Source organism: Hypanus sabinus, chromosome 20 (genome assembly GCF_030144855.1).
Source record: "Hypanus sabinus isolate sHypSab1 chromosome 20, sHypSab1.hap1, whole genome shotgun sequence".
Taxonomy (NCBI): Eukaryota; Metazoa; Chordata; class Chondrichthyes; order Myliobatiformes; family Dasyatidae; genus Hypanus; species Hypanus sabinus.
Genome location: NC_082725.1, coordinates 45,331,476 through 45,353,883, shown reverse-complemented (window position 1 = coordinate 45,353,883; position 22,408 = coordinate 45,331,476). Strand labels below are relative to the sequence as shown.

Below are 22,408 nucleotides of genomic sequence, written 5' to 3'. Positions count from 1 at the left end.
GTCATGTCCTATGCCATCCTCAACTTGCTGTGTCAACTGAATTATTTGCCAAGTTGTTAGTATAATAGCTAAAATTTGAATATCATCATATGGATGCAATTTGTATACTTCATTCATTGAAGTTCAGCCCAAGTCTTTAAGTTTCCTCTTTTTTAGGATGTGGAACTTCCCTGGACAAATTTTCCAATTTGTCAATTTTTCTTGGTCCTGGTAATTGATGATAAACTTCCTGTATCCTTTCACAGTCTCCAGCATTAGTCTTGTGTGTTTTCATTCTCTTAGTTTTTATTGGGGCAAGTTTTTGCCATGGCTGCCAGACTAATTACTTCATTACTGTCATCAGTACCTGAGCCACTAGAGGTCTCTGTCGAGTCAGTATCCTTTTTCAGTTTCTTGGGGTTCCAAAGATGTCATAGTTTTTGGGGACTGGTCCAGTGTTGGCTGCCTTTCAGCATAATTAACATTACTGTCAACACCGCCCACTGGGTTGACCAAAGCACCCTCTGGATTGGCTGACGGTGCAGAGGGAAGATGCTTCATTTCATTTTGCAACTCTGAATAGAACTCCTGACTATGGACATACTTTGCATGCTATTCTTTCACCCGCTCTGTTAACGCAGAGATTTGCTTTTCAGATTTTTTATTGTCTTTTTCATAGTGCTCCTTTAGCATGCTATGTTTTTTTTCCTTTTCTCCCAATTGGTTAGTTAAATCATTTACTTGCTGATGCAGTCCACAGGTATGATTCTCTAAATCAGCATGTTAGTGTTTTAAAGCATCTATTTGTTGTATCTCACTTCCCTCGTGCTTTCGCAGCTCTTATGGTCGCTCTTAACCTCTTATTTTTTAGTTATCGACCATATCTTTCAGATCTTATTATATATTGTTTCATCATCACTTATAAACCCGTCCTTACTATAAGCATTGTTAGCAGATTTCTTCTGTAGTTCTTTACCAATGGCATCAAGTTTATACGCATCAGTTAAGTAAGCGCATAAGATTTCAGTTAACTATTCCCTCTTGCCTGGGGATTTTGTGGACTCAACAACCTGTTTCAAAACTTTGGTCATTATACTAGATTCAATTTTAAGGAGTACTTTTCACTTTTAGGCATCAAGGTTATCAATAGTTTCATAATATAATGTCAGGTTATAACCACAAAACTTATTCATTTGACATACTCTCAAGATAAGGGCTTTCATTCCAGAATGAAGGAGATGTTCTTCTTTTTCAAAGAAAGGGGCTTCCCTTCCTCCGCCATCAATGCTGCTCTCAACCGTATCTCTTCCATTTCATACATGTCTGCTCTCACCCCATCCTCCCGCCACCCTACCAGGGTTAGGGGCCCTCTTGTCCTCACCTATCACTCTACCAGTCTCCGTGTCCAGCACATAATTCTCCATAATTTTTGCCAATTCCAATGGGATCCCCCACCAAGTACATCTCACCCCCCCCCCTCACTGCTTTCTGCTTTCTGCAGGGATCGCTCCATATGTGACTCCCTTATCTATCCGTCCCTCCTGGCAATATCCTTGCAAGCGGAATAAGTGCTACACCTGCCCCTACACCTCCTCCCTTACTACCATTCAGGGTCTACAGCAGTCCTTCCAGGTGAGGCGAAACTTCACCTGTAAGTCTGTTGGGGTCATGTGCTGTGTTCGGTGATCCCAGTATGGCCTCCTGTATGTCGGTGAGAGCCAAGATAGGTTGGGAGACTGCTTCGTCAAGCATCTGTACCTTTAAATAGAAGCAGGGTCTCCCAGTAGCCACCCATTTTAATTGCACTTCCCATTCCCATTCCGATACGTCAAGCCTTGGTCTCCTCTACTGTCACATTGATGCCACGGTCAGGTTGGAGGAGCAACACTTTATATTCTGTCTAGGTAACCTCCAACCTGATGGCATGAACATCAATTTCTCAAACTTTCGGTAATGGCCCCCATCCCCCAACACCTTCACTATTCCCCATCCCCCTTTTCCTCTCTCACCTTATTGCCCTGCCTGCCCATCATTTCCCTAGTGCTCCTCCAGCCCTGTATCTCATTCACCAATCAACTTCCCAGCTCTTTACTTCACTCCTCCCCCTTCCGGTTTCATCTATCACCTTGTGTTTCTCTTCCCTCTCTCCCCATCTTTTAAATCTAATCTTTTTTCTCCAGTCCTGATGAAGGGTCTTGGCCTGAAATGTCAGCTGGACTCTTTTCCATAGATGCTGCCTGGCCTGCTGAGTTCCCCCAGCATTTTGTGTGTGTTGCTCAGATTTCCAGCATCTGCAGATTTTCTCTTGGTTGTCGGCCTTTTGTCCAACAATTTATATCAGACTCTGGATTCCTCTGACGATTTATATCATCCCCACAGCTTGTACAACTACAAAAATTTTAATAGAATTTGCCACAAGTAAAATATAGACTCTTAATTCTTAAATACCCTTTCAGCAATGTACTGAAGATATTTATTCTCGGTCAATTAAAGAATGGAGGAATTGTCTTGCCTCCCTGCTGCATGCTTGAAACTTGTTTTCTTTGACATGTTTTTCTTCATGTGATCATCCCACATTCGGTTGTCAAATTGTTGGATCTTTGTTTATTTTCTGATCCTTGGGGTTCTTCCAGGAGTTAAAAATGGCAAGCAGTCTTAATTCCATGATTTCAGTTTATTTTAAAGTACAAATGAACATTTAAGTGCTAAGCAAACGAAATAAGGAGCTAACAAACGAAGCTTAGGGGAATGAAAAGCTGAGAAGGCAAAGATAAAAGATGTGCCTCTGAAAATCCATCACTTTTATAACCGAGATAAGGGAAACTGCTCAAACTAAACCAATCAATGATTGCACAATTACATCACGTGGGTAATGTGCTAATACTTACTACCATATGGAAAAGAGAAAGGTGATAAGCCGTTAGTTTAACTGCTATACAGTTTTCTGCCAGTGAGTGGGGATGACCCAGTACATACTGTGAAAAATACATGACTTCGTTTAAAAAGTGCAAATGATTAAGATACAACAGTGGTTTCCAACAGTACCTTTAAATAGATTTTAATAATTTTTGCAATGATTTTCACTGCTTGAATTTGCAGTTCTTATTTTCTTTCACTATGCACCAATAATAAGAATTCTTTACAGTTTTTATGTAATGGCTGGGAAGAGAGAGGGGCCACTGAGGATGTAGTTTGGGAGCCATATGGTCGATAAACCAAAAAGGTTTTGGAGCCACTAGTCTGGATGCTGTAACTTCTGCCACCTCATAGGCAGTGCACTCTGGATTCCAGCCATTACAAGTGGAAAGAAAAATCACCCTGGGATCCCCTTTAAGGTTATCTTTTACCATGTATCAACGGCACTTGTTTTTAGAATTTTTACCATCTACCTGATCTACGTCTCTTCCCCCCCCCCCCCCCACATAGTTTTATCTGTCAATCAGGTCACTCCTCAGGGTCTTCTGTTCCAGTGAAAACAAATGCTGGAGCAGAAAATGCAGTCTGGACCATCTTTCCTTATAACTGAAATTCTCAAATCCGGGTGACATCCTCATAGTGGAATCAGACATGGAAAGAGTGAACAATTTCAAATTTCTGGGTGTTAACATCTCTGAGGATCTATCCTGGGCCCAGCATATCGGTGTAGCTGCAATTAAAGTTCAACAGTGGCTGTATTTCATTCGGAGTTTAAGCAGATTTGGTATATCACCGAAGACACTCACAGATTTCTATTTTACCATGGAGAGCATTCTAACTGGCTACATCCTGGTATGGGACTGGTGTTTGGGGGGTGTGGGGGGCTACTACACAGGATTGAAATAAGATTTGTAAACTTAGTGAGCTCCATGGGGGCATGGACCTCCATTATATCCAGAACATTTTCAAGAAGTGATGCCTCAAAAAGGCAACACCTATCACTAAGGACCCCCATTAACCAGGACATACCCTGTCCTCATTGCTACCATCAGGAAGGATGTACAGGAGCTTGAAGGCTCACACTCAATGATTCAGGAACGGGTTCTTTCTCTCTGCCGTCCGATTTCTGAATGGACATTGAACCCATGAATACTACCTCACTACTATTTTCGCACTACCTATTTAACATTTTAGGAATTCCTGCTTGATGAAGGTGAGCATTCATTTATACCTGATGCAGGATCTTGACCCAAAACACCAAAAACCCCATTTATCCCCAAAGACACTGCTTGACCCACTGAGTTCTTCCAGCATTCTGTTTTTGTATCAGATTTCAGCATCTGCAGTCTCTGGCTTCATCCTTTATACTTGGCCACTGTGTCTCCCTGCACTGCTGCTTTCCATTATGCTGAGATGTATTTCAATGTATGTAAAGTTATTTGGAATGTATTCCTTCTTAGGCATTTGCAAATATTTCCTAAGATTTAAGGATGTGCTTCATTGTTTATGACACATTTTCTCACATGAAATGTTAAACCTATTTGCTTTCTCATTGTTGGAAAAGTTGTCATGAAATTATTTGTTAGTCAGGGAAATTGCAGTTCAAGCCTTCCTAATAAAAAGCATTCATCAGCTATAGGTGTGTGCTGCTTTAGCCAAATTGGAATGATTTGCATAGAAAATTCTTTGCATGCATTTGTTCCTCTCAAGCATGTGGAATTGTCATTTGTCTCTGAGCATTTGAAAGCTAAGTACAACATGCTTAAAGTAAGATAAATTCCAATGTAAGTTAGACCATAAGACATAGGAGCAGAATTAGGCCATCTGGCCCATTGAGTCTTCTCTACACTTCAGTCATGGCTGATCCTTTTATTTCTATCTCTCCTCAACCCCAGTTCTTGGCCTTCTCCCCATAACCTTTGATGCCACGTCCAATCAAGAACCTATCAATCTCTGCCTTAAATATGCCCAAGTTCTGACATTTACTGCCATGAACCCTTGCCTTTTAAACAAAAATCTAAGCAGACTTTTAATGTGTGCTTTTTTTGTTTTTATTAAAGTTAAATAGTTCAATCCTGAAATAAATATCTTGATTCTATACAAGATTAATAGAATGAAAGTTTCAGGAAATCCACATTGTTAGGCTTGTGGCCTTCTGGTGGTCAAAGTTTACTACAAGGGCATCTCCCTCTTGAATGTCGTTGGCAAAATCTTTGCCAGAGGCTTCTTAATTTGCCTAAAGAAGTTGGCGAAACATGTCTACCCCGAGTCACAGAGTGGCTTCTGTGCTGGAAGGTCAACTGTGGACATGACGTTTTTCTCTCTGCCATCTCCAGGAGAAGTGCAAAGAACAAGAGAAGTCCAGCTGGTACTAGTGTCTGGAGCAAAGTGTCCTCAGGAAACTTGTGTTGAAACTTGATCTGGAAGTATCAGTTGGCAATACGTAGATCATGATAGGTGCAGAACTCCAGCCAACGCTGTCTGCTGTCATTTGTTTTGCCCATGGAGGGTCAAGATTCATGATCTGCACCCACTCTAGCATTGAAGTCACCTAAGAAAACAAGATGTTCCTTGCTGGGATTATTTTTGATAGTGGCTGCGAGGTTCTCATTAAACTTGTCCTTTGCCTCATACATGAAGCACAGTACTGGAGCATACAGACTGACAAGAGTAACTGGTCCTTTGGTGGTATTCAGACAAAGAGTAAGAAGTTGCTCAGATCCATTGCTGCCTGGTTCCACCATCTTCAACAGTGCAAGGCCTATTCTGTACTCTCTGGGCTCATCAGATCCCTTCCCTTGTCAGAAAATGGTGTGGTCTTACTAATTTATTGTGTCCAAGTCAGCCACATGCGTATCCTGGAGGGTAGCTATTCTACATGAAGTCTTTTGAGATCCCTTTTTATTACAGCTGTCGTTACTGATGTCTTGGAGGTTATCAGGATGGCCAATCATCTTTGTCTGAACATTCTAACATCCCAGTTTTAGAACTGGTTTCTTTCATCGTGTTGTCTTGCCTGCTGCAGTGTTTTCAGTCTGCAGTTTGGATAATACCTAATGTCGAAAGCAACCCTGGCACCACAGTCTTATGTCAATCGAGCATAGTGGCTTGTAAACAGTAATTGCTGCTTTCTGTGTTTTGTCAACGCCATTAGATGAAGCAGTAGCGTCTTCTCCTGAATATTGTTGACACAGCAAGCTGAAATTTGTACTTAAGCCAGTGCAGTACGATATTTGAGCAAGCTGTTGCCTGTGCAGCATACTCTCCCTCTCCATGGAACTGATGAACCTATAGGAACAGCAGAGGCAGATACAGTTTGGCACCAGCAGTGTTGTAGGAGTTGTCATTCAGTGTTGAACTCAACATTGGACTGCCTTACAAACTACAGCTCTGGATTTTCCTTCGTGATTTACTCCCAAAACCTGCCCCATGTGTGGGTATAGCCACAAGGTGGCGGAGGTTTGAGATCAGAGTTTTCCTTCTAGATGAGCTGCCAACCATGGCTGGCAAGGCCCATCTGCTCGAAGCGACTGGTTCTAAGGTCACCAGTAACCCATCTTTGCCCCTCCTCCTGTCAGTAGAAATGGTTCCGCTGGGCTTAGAAGCTAAGTCACATGTAACGGGCAGGGTCTGGACTTGATTGTCAGAGGCTATTTCAGACAAATAGGCTACTGCCATTGTAAAGTAAAAGTTAAATCATCTGCAACTTTTCCATTTTGCACAAGTCTGTCCTCAACCTATCCTCCCACCATCCCTCCAGGGATAGGATTCCTCATGTCCTCACCTACCACCCCAACAGTCTCAGCATCCACCACATAATCTTCCGTAACTTTTACCATCTCCAATGAGATCCGCCACCAAATGCATCTTTCCCTCTCTCCCCTCCATTTTGTTTTTCACAGGGATTGCTTCCGCTGCAACTCCCTTATCCATTTGTTCCTCCCCATTCTTCTCCCTCTTGGCACTCACCCTTGCAAGTAGAACAAGCGCTACACCTGCCCCTACACATCCTCCTTCATTACCATTCAGGACCCAAATAGTCCTTCCAGGTGAGGCAACACTTCAGCTGTGAGTCTGTTGGGGTTATATACTATGTTCAGTGCTCCTGGTGTGGTCTTCTATATATTGGTGAGACCTGATTAAGATTGGGAGACCGTTTTGCTGAGCATCTGTGCTCTAGCTGCCAGAAAAAGTGGGCTTTCCTAGTGGCTACCCATTTTAATTCCACTTCCCATTTCCATTCCGACATGTCAGTCAGTGACCTCCTGTACTGTTGTGATAAGGCCACTGAGGCAGGTTGGAGGAGCAACGCCTTGTATTCTGTCTGGGTAGCTCCAACCTGATGGCATGAACTTCGATTTCTCCAGCTTCTGGTAATGCATCCCACCCTCCCATTCCCATTTCCCCCTTTCACCTTTTTTATCTCCTTACCTGCTCATCACCTCCCTCTGCTGCTCCTCCCCTTTTCTTTCTTCCATGGTCTTCTGTCATCTCCTATTAGATTCTCACTTTGCCAGCCCTGTATCTCTTTCACCAATCAACTTCCCGGCTCTTTACTTCATCCCTCCCCTCCTTCCTGGTTTCGCCTATCACCCTGAGTTTCTTCTTCCCCTTCCCCAACTTTCTTACTCTCCTCAGCTTTTTTTCCTCCACTCTCGATGAAGGGTCTCGGACTGAAATGACGACTACTCTTTCCATCAACTTGAGAGACTTCTTACTACGAAGGACAAATCTGCAAGAAGATGCTGAGTCACTGAAAATAATTTGGATGTTTTGGCAGAATCTGTGCAGAATTCCGTAAGAGGCTGTCAGTTTCAGAGTTAATGCTAATGGTTTTGCAGTAAATAAATCAGTAAACTCCAGATTTCTCCCTATTCCATTCAGTACTAGCATTTGACTTTGTTCCATTCAGTATTAGAAAATACAGAATTTAAAAAAAAAATTAGATATATAACACATGGTAACAGGCCCACCTTTCCAGCACAACTCAGCACATAAAATGCTGGAGGAACTCAGGCACAGCATATGGAGAGGAATAAACAGTAGATGTTTTGGGCTGAGGCCCTTCATCAGGACTACTACATCAATGCGCCTGCTCCAGCCAATTACACCATTGTGACCAATTAACCTACTAACCTGCACGTACTTGGAATGTGGGAGGGAACCAGAGCATCTGGAGGAAATGCATGTAGTCACGAGGAGAACATATAAATTCCTTACAGACTGGCAGAATTGAACCTAGATCACTGGTGCACAATAACGTTCAACTGCAGTTAGCCACCAAACCTCTAATTCTGATTCCAGAGTTACATGTCAGACTGGTAAAAATGTGACAGAAGTGAGCCAAATTATCTTTTGGGAAATATTGCTGAAGGTCTTGTGTTCATAAATGTGGTTATGCACATGACTCAGTAAATCAAATGCTGAAAATTAGTACGTAATAAGACCATAAGATATAAGAGCAGAATTATGCCATTGGCCCATTGACTCTGCTCCACCATTTCACCTTAGCTGATCCAATTTTCCTCTCAGCTCCAATCTCCTGCCTTCTCCCCGTATCCTTTCATGCCCTGAACAATCAAGAATCTATCAACCTCTGCCTTAAATATACATAAAGACTTGGCCTCCACAGCTGCCTGTAGAATAGAATTCTATAGACCCCGCACTCTCTGGCTAAAGAAACTCTTCCTCATCTCTGTTCTAAAGGGACGCCCCTCTATTCTGAGGCTGTGTCCTCCGATCTTAGACTCTCCACTATAGGAAAAATCATCTGCACATCCATTCTATCAGGGCCTTTCACCATTTGATTGGTTTCAATTAGGTCGCCGCTCACCCCTCAGTGAATATAGGCCCAGAATCATCAAATGCTCTTCATGTGACAAGCCATTCAATCCTGGAATCATTTTCATGAACCTCCTTTAATCCCTTTCCAGTGTGGAATGAGAATTCAAATTTTGTGTAAGCTAGGCCAAGAGGCACTGAATCAGTCAACCTACCAGGACTGAAGACAGTTATTTAATTTAATTAGTTTTGGATCAAATTTACTATGGACAGAACTAATGCATAAAGCTCTCAAATGTAGTGAGTAATGAGGTAATGGAGTGTATCTGGACTACGGAAGAGTAGGTGCTTGCTGTCTTGAGGCAACTTAAGCTGGATAAATCTGCAGACTGGACGTGATGTTGACTCAGACTTTGTGGGAGGCTAGTGTAGAAATTGCAGCGGCCCTGGCAAAGATATTTAAAATGTCTTTGGCCACAGTTTAGGTGCTAGAGGACTGGAGGATAGCTAATGTTGTTCCGTTGTTTAAGGAAGGCTCTAAGAATAAGCTGGGAAATTGTTGGCCAGTGAGCCTTATGCCAATAGGTTTAAATTATTGATAGGTATTCTCAGGGATTGGATATACTGTATAAGTATTTGACTAGATGGGCTGATTAAGGATAGTCAACATGGTTTTGTGCATGGCAGGTCATGCCTACCAAATCTTGCAGAATTTTTTGAGGTTATCAAGTAAGTTGATGAAGGAAAGGTAGTGGATGTTGTCTACATGGACCGAAGTAAGCCTTTGATGAAGTTCTGCGTGGGAGGTTGATCTAGAAAATGCAGTTGCTTGTAGTCAATCGGAGTCAGCATTGGCTAAGCAGGAGAAACCAGAGAAGCTAGATGGTGGTCTCTCCGACTGGTGGTGTGCCCAGGGATTGATGCTGAGTCTACTGTTGTTTATCATAATATTATTGATTTAGATTCGATCTGCAAGTTTTCAGATGACTCCAAGACTGGGAGCGTAATGAACAGTGAGGAAGGCTTTCAAAGCTTGCAAAGTGATATAAACTAGCTGGGAAATGGGTCGAAAATTTCAGATGGTATTTAATGCAGACAAGTGTGAGCTGTTGCATTTTGGGAGAACAAACCAGGGTAAGGCATACACGGTAAATGGTAGGGCATTGAGTAGTGTGGTAGAACAAAGGAATATGACAATACAGATCCATAAAAAAAGTGTCACATAAAGAAAACTTCTGGAACATTGGCCTCTGTAAATCAGGGAATTGAGTAGAGGAGATGGGATGTTATGTTGAAGTTGCATAAGACATTGCTGAGGCTGAATTTGAAGTATTGTGTGCAGTTTCTGGTCGTCTACCTACAAAAAATATCTCGAAAGAGTGCAAAGAAAATTTACAAGGATGTTGTTGGGACTGAGTTATAGTAAAACGTTGAATAGGTTAGAACTTTACTGGAGTGCAGGAGAATGAGAAGAGATACAAAATTATGAGGAGTATTGATTGGATGAATGCTTGCAGGTTTATTCCCCTGGGTGAGACTAGAAATAGAGTCATAGGTTTAGGTTAAAAGAAATAGAAGTCAGAGGTTAAGGGGGAAATCTGAGAGGGAATGTTTTCACTGAGAAGGCGGTTAGTGTTAGATGCGAGATCAATTGTAACATTTGAAAAAAGTTTGAATAGGTACTTGGATGAGAAAGGTATTAAGGGCTATTTTCTGGATGCAGGTAGATGGGACTTGGCAGTAGACAGCTGTCACAAACTAGATGGGCTGAAGGGCCTGTTTCTGTGCTATAGTGCTCTGATTATTCTAAAGTTGCTGTGGGTGTTGCTGGAAACTAACTGGCACATGCTGCTTTTCTAGTTGGAATCAGCCTGTTGTAGCACCTGAGATGAAAGAATCTCATGGATAGGTCTCCCCCAATATCAATGAGACAGACTGCATCAGTGATGTCCCTTCTCAGTTTGGTTTCTAGAATCGTTGTTGAGATTTCATTTTGTTTGGACTTCAAATCCTAGATTGCCATTTTGAGTTATTTCACTTGAATAAATAATGTTTACATCTATAACCCTGAGGAATATAGGTCATTACCCAGCAGGTGCAGTTTTGTGCCTTCTAATGCTGATCAATGTTTAAAGAAAGCATTGGATAACGATCACTTGTGTTAGTGTTTGTATGGAGTGAGCAATTTTAATTTTGAAGTTCTGATGAAGAGATCTTTTCAACTTCAATGTGGAAAGAAGTGTATCCTTTCAGGTAATGGACTTAACATCTTTTCCATATCAACTTTAGTCTAGATCTCGAATAGATTAAATCAAAAATATGTGAATATATTCTGATTACATAATTGTACTTGTAATAGTGTACATACATTAGTTTTGATATGCAATTCAGTATTCTTTACTGTGTTGAAAGGGAATTGCAAATGTCCAGCAACAAAAACAAAAGTACAGGAAAAATTAAGGATATATACTTTATTCAAAGGCATCACAAAGAAATACCTACTTTCAACTTGACAACCTGTATCCAATAGGAGCTACAGAATACCAATAGCAGCTGGTCTGCCCTGAAGTTTACCAAAATTACATTTGTGAAATGACTATGAGCTTCTTTTCAACTCATCTCATAAACACAGAAGATTCTGCAGATGCTGGAAATCTAAAGTAACATGTACAAAAATACTGAAGAAACTTGGCAGGTCAGGCAGCATCTATTAATAGGAACAAACAGTTGATATTTCAGACTGAGATGCTTCATCAGGACATGAAAGTAAAGGCTATTCAACAACTTAAGTAAAAGTCCTCTGAAACAGACAAAATACTTTTCTGTAGTATAATCTTGAGGGCATGGACTTTTAGGAATCTGTTTTTGGAGCAAGCTTACGATGAAATCTCCCCCAGGGACAAAGAGATCATACTGGAGACCTCATAGATGTTATAATCAACTATTCTAATGAAAAAAAGACATCCAGTTATAATTATGGAGAAGTCACCTTGTTGTATCCCTGACCAAAACCATTGCAAGCATTTCCTTCATTTACCTCCCAGTGGCTGTAGGTCTGCAAGCAGAGATGCAATAAAGAGCACCACAAAGACAATTTTCAGATTTGAAGAATTCTAAGTTAATTGTGGAAAGCAGCATCAACCACTGTACTGTAGTTTTGACCTCTCAGAAACCTTTGGCTCATAAACCAAGAGAATCTTGGAGGGTCCTTCTCAAATTTGGCTGTGCTCAGAATTTTGTTACTATCTGTCATTCTCTTTGTGATTCTCTTCAGATTCAAGCCATGATTCTCTCACCATTGTCTCCATCATAGATCCATTTCCAGTACAAAGTGGGATGTAGCAATACAGTTTATCACTGCAATAATTGCTCCAACAAACACAAATTGAGTTAATCTGCAGAATGAGCAAGAAATTGTTCAAACTTCATTGCCTCTATTCTAGAATCAACATTTTTTTCAATTTCAGTATGCAGACAATGCCTGTATAGACTGAGCTTCAAACCATCATTAATTCCTTCTCTGAAAAGTAGAGGATCTTGCACCTAAAATGAAAAGCAAAGTTCCTTCATCGTTCATTGGATAGGGAAGATTAATAATAAGAATGAGCAAGTTTCATGGCAGATCTTTGCTCACTTCTTAGGAGACATTGGACAAAATCTGTCAGTGCATCAAGACCAAACACTTAAGGACTCAAACTAAGGAACAAGCTCAAAGTTTGCTGAGCAACTCTGATACCCACCCTTCTTGCTTGCCGAGGTCCTGACCCTTAGGTATCGAAGACATATCATTGATGATCCCATCACAAAATCCTCCAAATCTCTTGGTAGGACAGGTAAACAAATGTCAGTATCTTCACTTCAGTCAATATCCTTAACATCCAAGGCTTTAATCATGCTCAACCTTTTCTGAAGGGCAGGCCATATTGTTACCAGGTCTAACAGGCTCCATCAATATGTAGCTCTCTCAAAGAAAATGTCTTTGAAGGCTCTTTGGAGAAAAAAATATATTATCTTCACCAACTCTTTGGTATCCTTTATCCAAAACTGCTGAGACAGGTAGAGGAGCATAGGGAAAGGCACAAGCACATTAAGACCTTCTGAAAGCATACTGAAACCATGAGTAAGGAACTGAACCATCAGCTCCTTCAAGATTCTCCTGTGTTACTAATGGTAGAGTTTGTGGATCCTGTGTAGGTTGCTTCAGTCACCTTGGAACACAATGAATTATAGTGGAAACGTAATCCTTGACCTTGAAGGAACACCTACATGAAATTTCACTTGATTACATATTTAACTTTTTTTTATGCCTCCAACCCTGATAAAACTTACTGATTTATAAACTGATTTTCAGCATGTTTAGTGATTGAACTTTCCAACTTGACATTCAGAAATGGGTCTTACAATTTTTCTTATGTGTATTACATTTGTTATCTTTCTCAGGGCTATAAGCTTGCATTTGGCAATTGGAATAAAAGTGAGAACCAATGGGGAGGAGGTGTTGCCACTATTGTTCCAAGTCCTGATGATGAAGTATGGGGAGTTGTTTGGTGTTTGAAAAGCAGTGATCGGCAGTCTTTGGATGAGTAAGTATTTTGGATATTTTTATGCAAATCGCAATGTTAACATTTCTTTGTTTCTCCAAATACTTAAACTGTGAAGATGATGGCTGTCAAGTATGGTTTATTTATTTTTAATCCTGATGTATGTAAATGTGAGCAAGGGGGAATGAATATTGTGATATCATTAGTTAACATCCTTGCTTCTAACCTAATGACAGAAAGGAGATCACTAGATAGGCACTTTAGATGATTCAGCCCAAGACACTTCCCTGAGGAATTACTGCAAGAAGTGAGTGAACCAACATGAGATTAGCTTCCATTGGATATCATTCCCACTGATCTAGCAGACTGATAATTTAAATTTGAATAAGGGTAGTTAAGAGGATTGAAAACAAAGCTAGTCAAAATAAGCAGGGAAATGAGGTTAAGGGATCAGTCAGTGGAGATATTGTGTCAAATATTTAGAAGTATTTTTCAGAATAAACAGATACATTTTAACAAGCATGGTTAAAGGAAAAAGATTTTAAAAACCTGAAGAAAAAATTGGGTAGTAGTTCAGAGGATTGAATAGAATAGTGAAAAAAAGCAAAGAATGACAAAAAAATCTAGAAAGAACAGAGTTTCCGTCGATACTTCTAAAATGGAATGTTTGAATAAAGTGCAGGTTGGTCCTGAGGAATTAATAAAGGACAGTTATAAAAATTTCCAAGCATGCAGAAAGGGAGACTGGGCTATTGGGATTATTCCCTGGAAGCCACAAGGGTATATAGGGCCAAAATTTTTCTTCCTGTGTATGAGGAGGATGTACTGAGGCTACAAAGATGTATACAATGGATTCCAGTTAATTAGGCCACCAGTTAATCAGGCAATTGTTTATTTGGGTCAGCTCTTAAAGAATAGAAACTAATCGAGAAAATAGCCAGTATTCCCTTTGTTTATTTGGGACACCTGCCATTTAGTTGGAATGGGAAACTGTTGCTGGACAATTTGGAACTAGTATCTATCGTATCTGCTTGTGTGGCTGTTAAACACAACTCTGTGCGTAGAGCAAACAGTTTGCATGTATTCGTGTTCAGAAAGCAATGATTTTTGTCACTGATGGTTGGCAAAAAATAAGCATTAAGACTATTCAGAACTATTTTGCTCACTGTTTCAAGAATTTATGCTTGGAAATGTCAGAAGCAGCTGAAAATGAATCAACTTCACTACTTCAACAATTTAGGAACTACAAAGAATTCAAAGGTATCAACAATCATCTTGAATGTTATCTTTGGTCCCCACCAGATACTTAGTGCTCACCTGTGGCTCCAAGTAGCTGTTTGCATGTGACAGTAGCCACACCCTGGTATACCGCTTCAACAGGCGGCTAAACTAGATGGGAGTAACCAGCAGATTTCAATGGTCTTGTGAGGTAGGGACATGCCTGTCCAAGCATGCAGTGTCGGCTCCAGCAAACTGGGTGGATAAGATCTACAGTGAGATCCAGCTTCCAATGATCATTGTGGTTCTGCAATATTCCGTGGAGAACAAAGAGCATGATGAGGCTCTCTGTGGAGAGCGAAGAGCATGATCATCTATGTGTAACTCCCTGGGTCGCCTCAGGCTCGCTCAGCTCGTTCCGTCTAGGGGGAGCAGCCTTCAGCCCTGCCAAACTGGGTAATCAGCTGGTGTGGATGCTGTGTGATGTCCCCGCCTCGCCCAAAAACAGACAGTACACCATATGCGATTAAATGAGTACAATTTATAAAGGTTACTATAACTAAGTGATTAATAATGATACAGTATATATGAAGAAAAAAAATAAAGAAAAGGCGCCAAACTTATCAAAGTCCAAACCACTTCGTGCACAACCGTTGGAGCTCAATTACTGAAGTCTTCTGGCCACCATTCGATCCCCTCCGAACTGCTCGACTCACAGCTTAGGACCATCCGAAGTGGTCAACCAAGCACATCTAACTTCATCTCCTCTCTTCGGAGTACCTCCTGGCCTTGGACCCCCGCTTGGGGTCCGTTCCTCGCCCAGTTTACAGCATCGCGTCCTCTCTCTCTCACCCCCTCGTGCCGATCTGCCCAAAAGCTGGCCAACAATAGCTTACAGACTCAGAAGAAAGAACAACATTAATCCCAATTGGTTTACAAAGGAATACAATTCTCGTTATCAGTAAATTTTAACCCAAACAAGCTTCCAGCACTCTCTCGCAACAAAGAAGCATTCCTACTTTTAACAAAACAAAGAAGCCATTTTGATTACATACACAGTAACAAAGAAAAAAGAAGAAACCCCCTTTACATATGCAATCAAGGAAGACCCCTTTCAGACTTTTGTATATTTTGCCCCGTGGGAGAGTGGTACCTCAATAAAAATCGGTGAAGGTCAGAGGACATACTAAATTTCTTTAGCTTTCCAAGGCAGTTGAGGATTTGGTGAGCTTTCTTGGCTGTGGTATTCACATAGTTGGACCAGAATAAGCTGTTGGTGATATTGGTGATGTTCACTCTTAGGAACTTGAAGTTCAAGGCCACCTTTCTTGGTCAAATACTGGCTCTTTTGTTCTGCTGAAACTGAGTGAAAGGCTGTTGTCATGACAACATGTTACTAGGCTCTCTATCTCCTTCCTGTACTCTAGCTGATCATCATTTGAGATGAGGTCCACTATGGAGGTATCATCGGCAAACGTAGATGGATTAACTATATGTTTTATATGCATTTTATGTCAACTTAATATTATTGTGTTGATATTTTATGTGCTGTATGTGATATATGTACTTCTTTGTACCTTAGTCCCAGAAGAATGATGTTTCATTTACTTGCATATATGTGAATGAAAGTTTGAATGAAAATAAACTTGAACTTGAACATGGAGCAGAATCTGGTCATGCAGTCAGGAGTGTATATGGAATAAGGAGCTGAAGGTGCATCCTTGTGGCGTACCTATGTTGAAAGTTATTGTGGAGGTGTTGCTGCCTATCTATTGTTTTTAGTCTGTTGGTGAGGAAGTCAAAGATGTATTTGCAAAGGGAAGAGTGAATCATTGGTTTGGGAGTTTGGAGATCAGTTTGCTTGGATTTATAATATTAAAGGTGGAGCCACCATCAATAAACAATAGTCAAACATAGATATCTTTACTGTCCAGATGCTTAAGAGATGAGTGTAGAGTCAGGGAAATGGCATCTACTGTGGACCTGTGTCAGCAGTAGGGGTGCTGCAGTGGGTCGAAGTTGTCTGGGAAGCTGGAGTTAACACATTCTAGCTTCATAAAGCACTTCATGATGGTTGTTTTAAGAGCCACCAGGCATTAGTCATTAAGGCATGTTACTTTTTTTTTAGATACTGGAATGATAGTAGTCTATTTAAGGCAGGAAAATACCTCAGATTGAAGCTGAGAGACATCGAAAATGTCTGCAAGTAATGTCAGTGATGCTGCGCACCTTCGTTTTGTAGTCTGTTATAGCAGGTAGTTCCTGCCATGTTTACGCTTGTCTGGGATTCAGTTTTGGACACTGTTGTCTCTTGGCATCCATGATGGCTTTACCAAGGTTGTATCTCTATTTTTTTTTGTATAGGTCAGGGTCACTTGATTGAATGCCCGAGTCATGGACTTCAGTAGGGAGTGGATCTCCTGGTTTATTCATGGTTTTTAGTTTGGGATTACCCAGGTTGACCTCTTTGATGTACAGTCCTCAACAGACTTGTTGATGAATTTCATGACAAATATCCTCCCCTCTCTCTCTACTATTAAATTTAACTCTGGTTTACTCAGAGTGGAGGACTTGCTTAGAGCAACATCAGGTATGCCAAAAATGAAATGTCAGCATGGAAAAGTTACATGTATGCGGGGTTTGCAAAATGGCATGCTATAGATTGAGCTAAGTAATAACATCAGAGCTACACAATTCTGCCACCATCTATTCAAAAGTTCTGGTGGAGAATTAAATGGCTAACTGAAGGAGAAGATTCCAAGAATATCCCTGTGCTCAGTTGGGACCCAGCTAAAACTAATAATAATAAATTTGCTCTCACGGGTATTGAGACATGTTAAGTGCCTAATCTATTTTGGCTCACTCCTAACATCTACATGACTACGGAAGCCAGTCTTTAGCCAGTTTGATTCACTCACCCAGGAAATGGCTATGAACACTTGATCAAAGACTGAGATGAGATTATGTAGTACTGAAGCTTACACCTTGAACTAATCAAGGTGCTCCAATTTGATTGCAGGGCTGGCAGCTGCATGATGGGTGAAAAAATTGCCTTGCTATTTTCCATTCTCGAATACGCAGTTTGATAATTTTTCTCCTCAACCCGTCTTATTTCAATTGTTAGCAAAGTGATGCAGGGTTTAGTTGATAGTGCTATCAAAGAGCACTTACTTGCTGTCCTTCTTGGGTTTTGTCAGAGGCGCCTCATTTAAAAATGATGAAGATAATTCTTTTTTAATTAAAACAGAAATTAATTAAAATATGAAAACTAGAAGGAGTAAAACAGACACTTACTTTTCAGAGTCAATAATCACCCACACCAGGTTTCCATTCAAAACTATTTAATAAATCTACATATAGTTCAAAAACAGTTTAAACAGATTTGGTTTTAAATTGTTTTAAATGTGTTTCTGACCGCAAGGCTATTTTATTTCTCCAACAGCCAAGAAGGTGTCCAGAGGGGAATCTACAGTCCAATAGAAGTCAAAGTTCAACAGAAAGATACTGAAGAAGAACTTACTTGTTTGTCCTATCAGATGAATAATTTTAATTCCAGCCTTACATCACCACTTTACAAAAAGGTATGCAAATAAAATAAAATTGATCTCTTCCTATGTAAGTTAAAATAAAAATAGTGACCCCCTTGATCTGTTGTCCCCTTGGACAATGCTGAACTGTTTTGTAATTCCATCCTGCTTATTAATTGTAGTATGGAATATTTCTAGTTGAAACCAGTTATCTCTTCCATACAATAAAATATTTGATTTTGTTTAAAATACTTTTAAAAAGGAGAAACTTATGTAACACTTAACCAACAGGCTGGTATATGTCTAGGGGAAAAAGAAATCCAGCCACACACCAATCCCACCTCCCGTACACGCAGGTGCTGTGAGAATCGTTTATGCCTTGCGCCCGCACACAGTATCAAATTCACACCAGCTCCCGTTAATGAAATACACTTTAATGAGTTTACTAAAACTAAAAGAGTACTAGGCAATACAATATATATGAAAGAAAAGAAAAAGCAAAAGGTGCCAACTTATCAAAGTTCAGTCAGTTTAGTGCACATTGTTGGAGCTCAACCACTGAACCATTCGACCCCTCGTCGCTTGCCTCCGACCTCCACGTCTTCGCACTCAGGACCACCCCTGGTGGTCAACCAAGCAGTGCAGCGCACGTCCACCTCCCTCGGCGTCTTCCTCCTGACTCTCTCGAAAACCACCCCCCCAAGTTCCCAGCCTCACAAGACAAAATAACATTCCCCATTGGTTAACAAATGAATACAATCCCCATATCAGCAAGTCTAAAGCTAAACAACTGCAAGAGAAACACTTATCAGACAAAGAAGCATTCCTACTCTTAACAAACCGAAGAAGCCATTTTGAGTCACATACACAAGACATTGTACACTTAAAAGGTCATCTTTGACTCTTCAAGATTACAGAAAAGTAAAGTGTTTATTTTTTTACTTTTCCCTGCTTTTTTTTAGTACTAATACTGTATTTTTTACTATTTGGAAGTTTAAATTTGTATTAATACAAGTAAGTTCCATAATGAAGGTATTAGATTTCTTTGTTTACTTGTTGATGCTTGGGATCCCCTTTTAGTGCATGACCTATCAGCCTCACCTGAAATGATATGTAAGATATACCAGCAACACAATACCAAAGATTTTGCTCTTCCTAAAAATTGAATGAATTATATGAAACTGATCTGCTACATTCCCCACCAAGTTTAAGAATGATATTCTCTTTGCATAATTTTCTCTTTTATAACGCACTTAGGGGTTACGTACATCTAAAATTAACATAAAATAATGCATAGCTTTCATGATGTTAGAGGTACAAAACACAGAATCAGGCCCATCATGTCGTTGGTGACTATCCAATATCCAGCAATACTGACAGTAAAACCTAGTCTCTTGGTCAACCAGAGAAAATAAAACACTTTGTACACTTGATCTACTCTAAATATCATCTTTAAACAAATCACTAATTTATCCCAGGTGCATTGAAGATTATGTTTCCAAGCTGGCCAGGTTCTGTACTGCTGGGATTCCAAATATTTCTCATGTCCTGGATCGGAGTGCTTGTCACCAATTGATCTCTGGAGCTGTTGCTGCCAAGAATGTGTTTTTCTTAATACTTGTTAACACAATATTTTAGGATGTTAGCCTCTTCATATTCAAACTGAGCCAGTCGAACACTGGGAGCATATTCCTTGTATCATTACAAGTATAGGGCCACCTTGATTATTCTTTATCTCATGTCAGACTAGTGTATACTGTGATTAATCAATGCCAGGGATTCATGCTTTGGTGAAGTTGTTGTAAGTATCATTGCTGATATTTTTTGGTATTCTCAGCAAACTTAATGAACCATTAACAATCTTTGTTTGAGACAAACTCTAAATGTTGATCAAACTAGAAACACATCCATTCTACTATACTGGGATGGTTGCTTTTAACCCTTTGCTTGTGGCCTTTGTACTCTTCTACTACTCATGAAGTAGGCTTCTCTGCCCATCGCACTTGTAGAGATTTAGCTACAAGCCACATGGCTACAGTTATTTTTAAAATACTAATCCCATTTCCCATTCTTGGCTGGTAGTCCTTTATGCCTTGCCGGTTCAAGTGCTAGTCTCGATACTTCTTAAATGTTGTGGAGCTCTCTGGCAGCACCACCACCTCATGCAGTTTGTTCTAGATTTCAACTATCATCTGGTTGGAAAAACATCCTATCACTTAACTTACACCCTTGTACCCTTGTTTCATACATCTCTGCTCTGGAGACTTTTCTATTATCTATCTATCTGCGCCCCTCAGAATTTTATATATTTTAGTCAGGTTTCCTGTCAGCTAACTCTGTTCCAAAAAAAAAACAAAATTAGTCCATTCTGACACTTCTCATAACTGAATTGCAACATCTTTCTAAATTCATCCTATGCCTTCATAACCAGCTTATCTACCTGTGTTGTCTACAAGTTTCCCTGGATAGGTACGTTAAGATCTCTTCACCACTCACTATTCCCAAGTGCTCTGTATTTCAATGTGTACGTTTGAGATTCATTAATTCTAAAATTTACCACCTTAAATTATCAACATTACATTTCATTTGCCAATTTCCTGCCCATCAGACCAATATCAATATCTGATCAATGTCATCCTGCAGCCAATGATTACTTTCCTCCTTGTCAACAACACTAACTTTTGAGTCCTATGTAAACTTAACTAAATATACTTTGTATATGTGTATCAAAATTGTTAATGCACATAATAAACAAGAGATGTTCTAGCACCAATTCCTGTAGCACTCCTCTGGTGCAGGCTTCAAGTCACAAAACCAATCCTCCACCATCATTCTCTATCATCTAGTACTAAGGCAGTTTTGGATCCACTTTGCCCTGGATTGCATCTTCTCTAACCTTTTGTCTAGTCTCAAAGACGCTTCTGAGGACCACCTAGAATAAATTAACTGCATTGCCTTTAGAGATACAGTGTGTCAACACTGAAAAATTCTTTCAATTGGTTAGGCAAGATCTTCTCCTAATAAAACCATACTGACACTCTCCACCCTCTTTCCCCACCTCCTTTCTACCCACCTCTCTTCATACCTCTCTCTTCCCCTCTCCCCACCACCCTCTCTCTCCTCTCTTCCGCTCCCTTCCAGCCCTGTGTTGTTGGCACTGTAGAAGCATTATACTACAGTGCCACCACTTCTCTCTCTCCTTCCTCTCTCCCTCTCTTCTCCCTCTCCCTTACCCCCTTTGATTAAACTCTGCCTGTCAACATTTAGAATATTTTCCACTAACTTCACTTCCACGGACATTGGCTTCACAAGCTTGTAATTACCCATCTTATCACTGCTGCCCTTCTTGAATAAAGTTATCATATTTGCTATCCTCTAATCATCTGGTGAGCAGTGAGAATTTAAATGTAGACTGGATATATCTCGTAAGACTCTGTGAATTTATCCACTTTTAAGCCAACTTCAAGATCTTAATACCTCCCTTAATAGTAATTTACCATAGAATTTCACAAACTTTTCCAAATTCTTGAATGACAATGTTCTTCTCCTCAGTGAATGCAGATGAAAACTATACATTTTGTCCCTACCTTAACGTCCTCTGGCTCCATGTAGAATGTCCCTTTGTTTTTTAATGGGCCCTCCTCTTTCCTTGGTTACCCTTGTACACTAAATACACATAAAATGCTTTGGGATTTTCGTAATCCTGTCTACCACCTGACATTTCAATTCTCCTCCTTGTCAGATACCGTAATTTCTTTAAGTACTCTTCTGTGGTATTGAAATTGGCTTTCTCCTAACTCAGGCCCTTTATTTCTGGAATCTTTTTATCCTTTCCAATACATCCTCCGAATCTTGCTGATGTATGATCATTACCTCACAAATGATTTCTCGCTGACAATTCAGCAATATACCTACTTGCATTCCCTAAAATTAGGTCCAATATTGTCCCTTCTACATACTAGATGCTGTGTACTTGCTCTCGTTGATGCTCTTTAAAAATTTGAACCCCTTGAAGCTTTTCACAGCAAGACAATCATATTTGCAAAGTTGATATCCCCTACTACTATAATTATTTTACTACATTGGTGTGATTTGCTTACATGTCTGCATCTCCAGCTCTTGGTACATCCAGAGCAAAATGATTTCCTCCTTTTATTTTTATACTCTACCCACATAGCTTTGAAGAGCCTGATCTGACATTACTGCGATAGTGGCATAATTAGATTAATCAATATTATAATGCCATTTTTATTTACATCCTCCCCCTCCCCTTCCCATCATAGCAGTAGATTCTACACCCTGGAATATCAATTTGCTAAACATGCTTTTTTTTTTATCATGCCTTTGTGATCGTCACAATATCATTTTTTCCATGCACTAAAGAAAACATTTCATTTGCCCAGTTTTTCAAAATCCTTGATTTAAAATAAGAGCAGAGTAGTCTTG

At 40.2% G+C, this 22,408-nt stretch overlaps 1 protein-coding gene across 1 annotated transcript in view; it reads left to right on the top strand.

The window, feature by feature from the left end:
- The window catches only part of LOC132378478 (gamma-glutamylcyclotransferase-like), a 33,767-nt gene that overhangs the window by 9,394 nt on the left and 1,965 nt on the right, over positions 1-22,408 (top strand). Inside the window, exons 2-3 of the mRNA XM_059945419.1 lie at positions 13,117-13,259; positions 17,878-18,016. Of these exons, the coding sequence (XP_059801402.1) occupies positions 13,117-13,259; positions 17,878-18,016 (282 nt within the window). The remainder of the gene's footprint in view (positions 1-13,116; positions 13,260-17,877; positions 18,017-22,408) is intronic.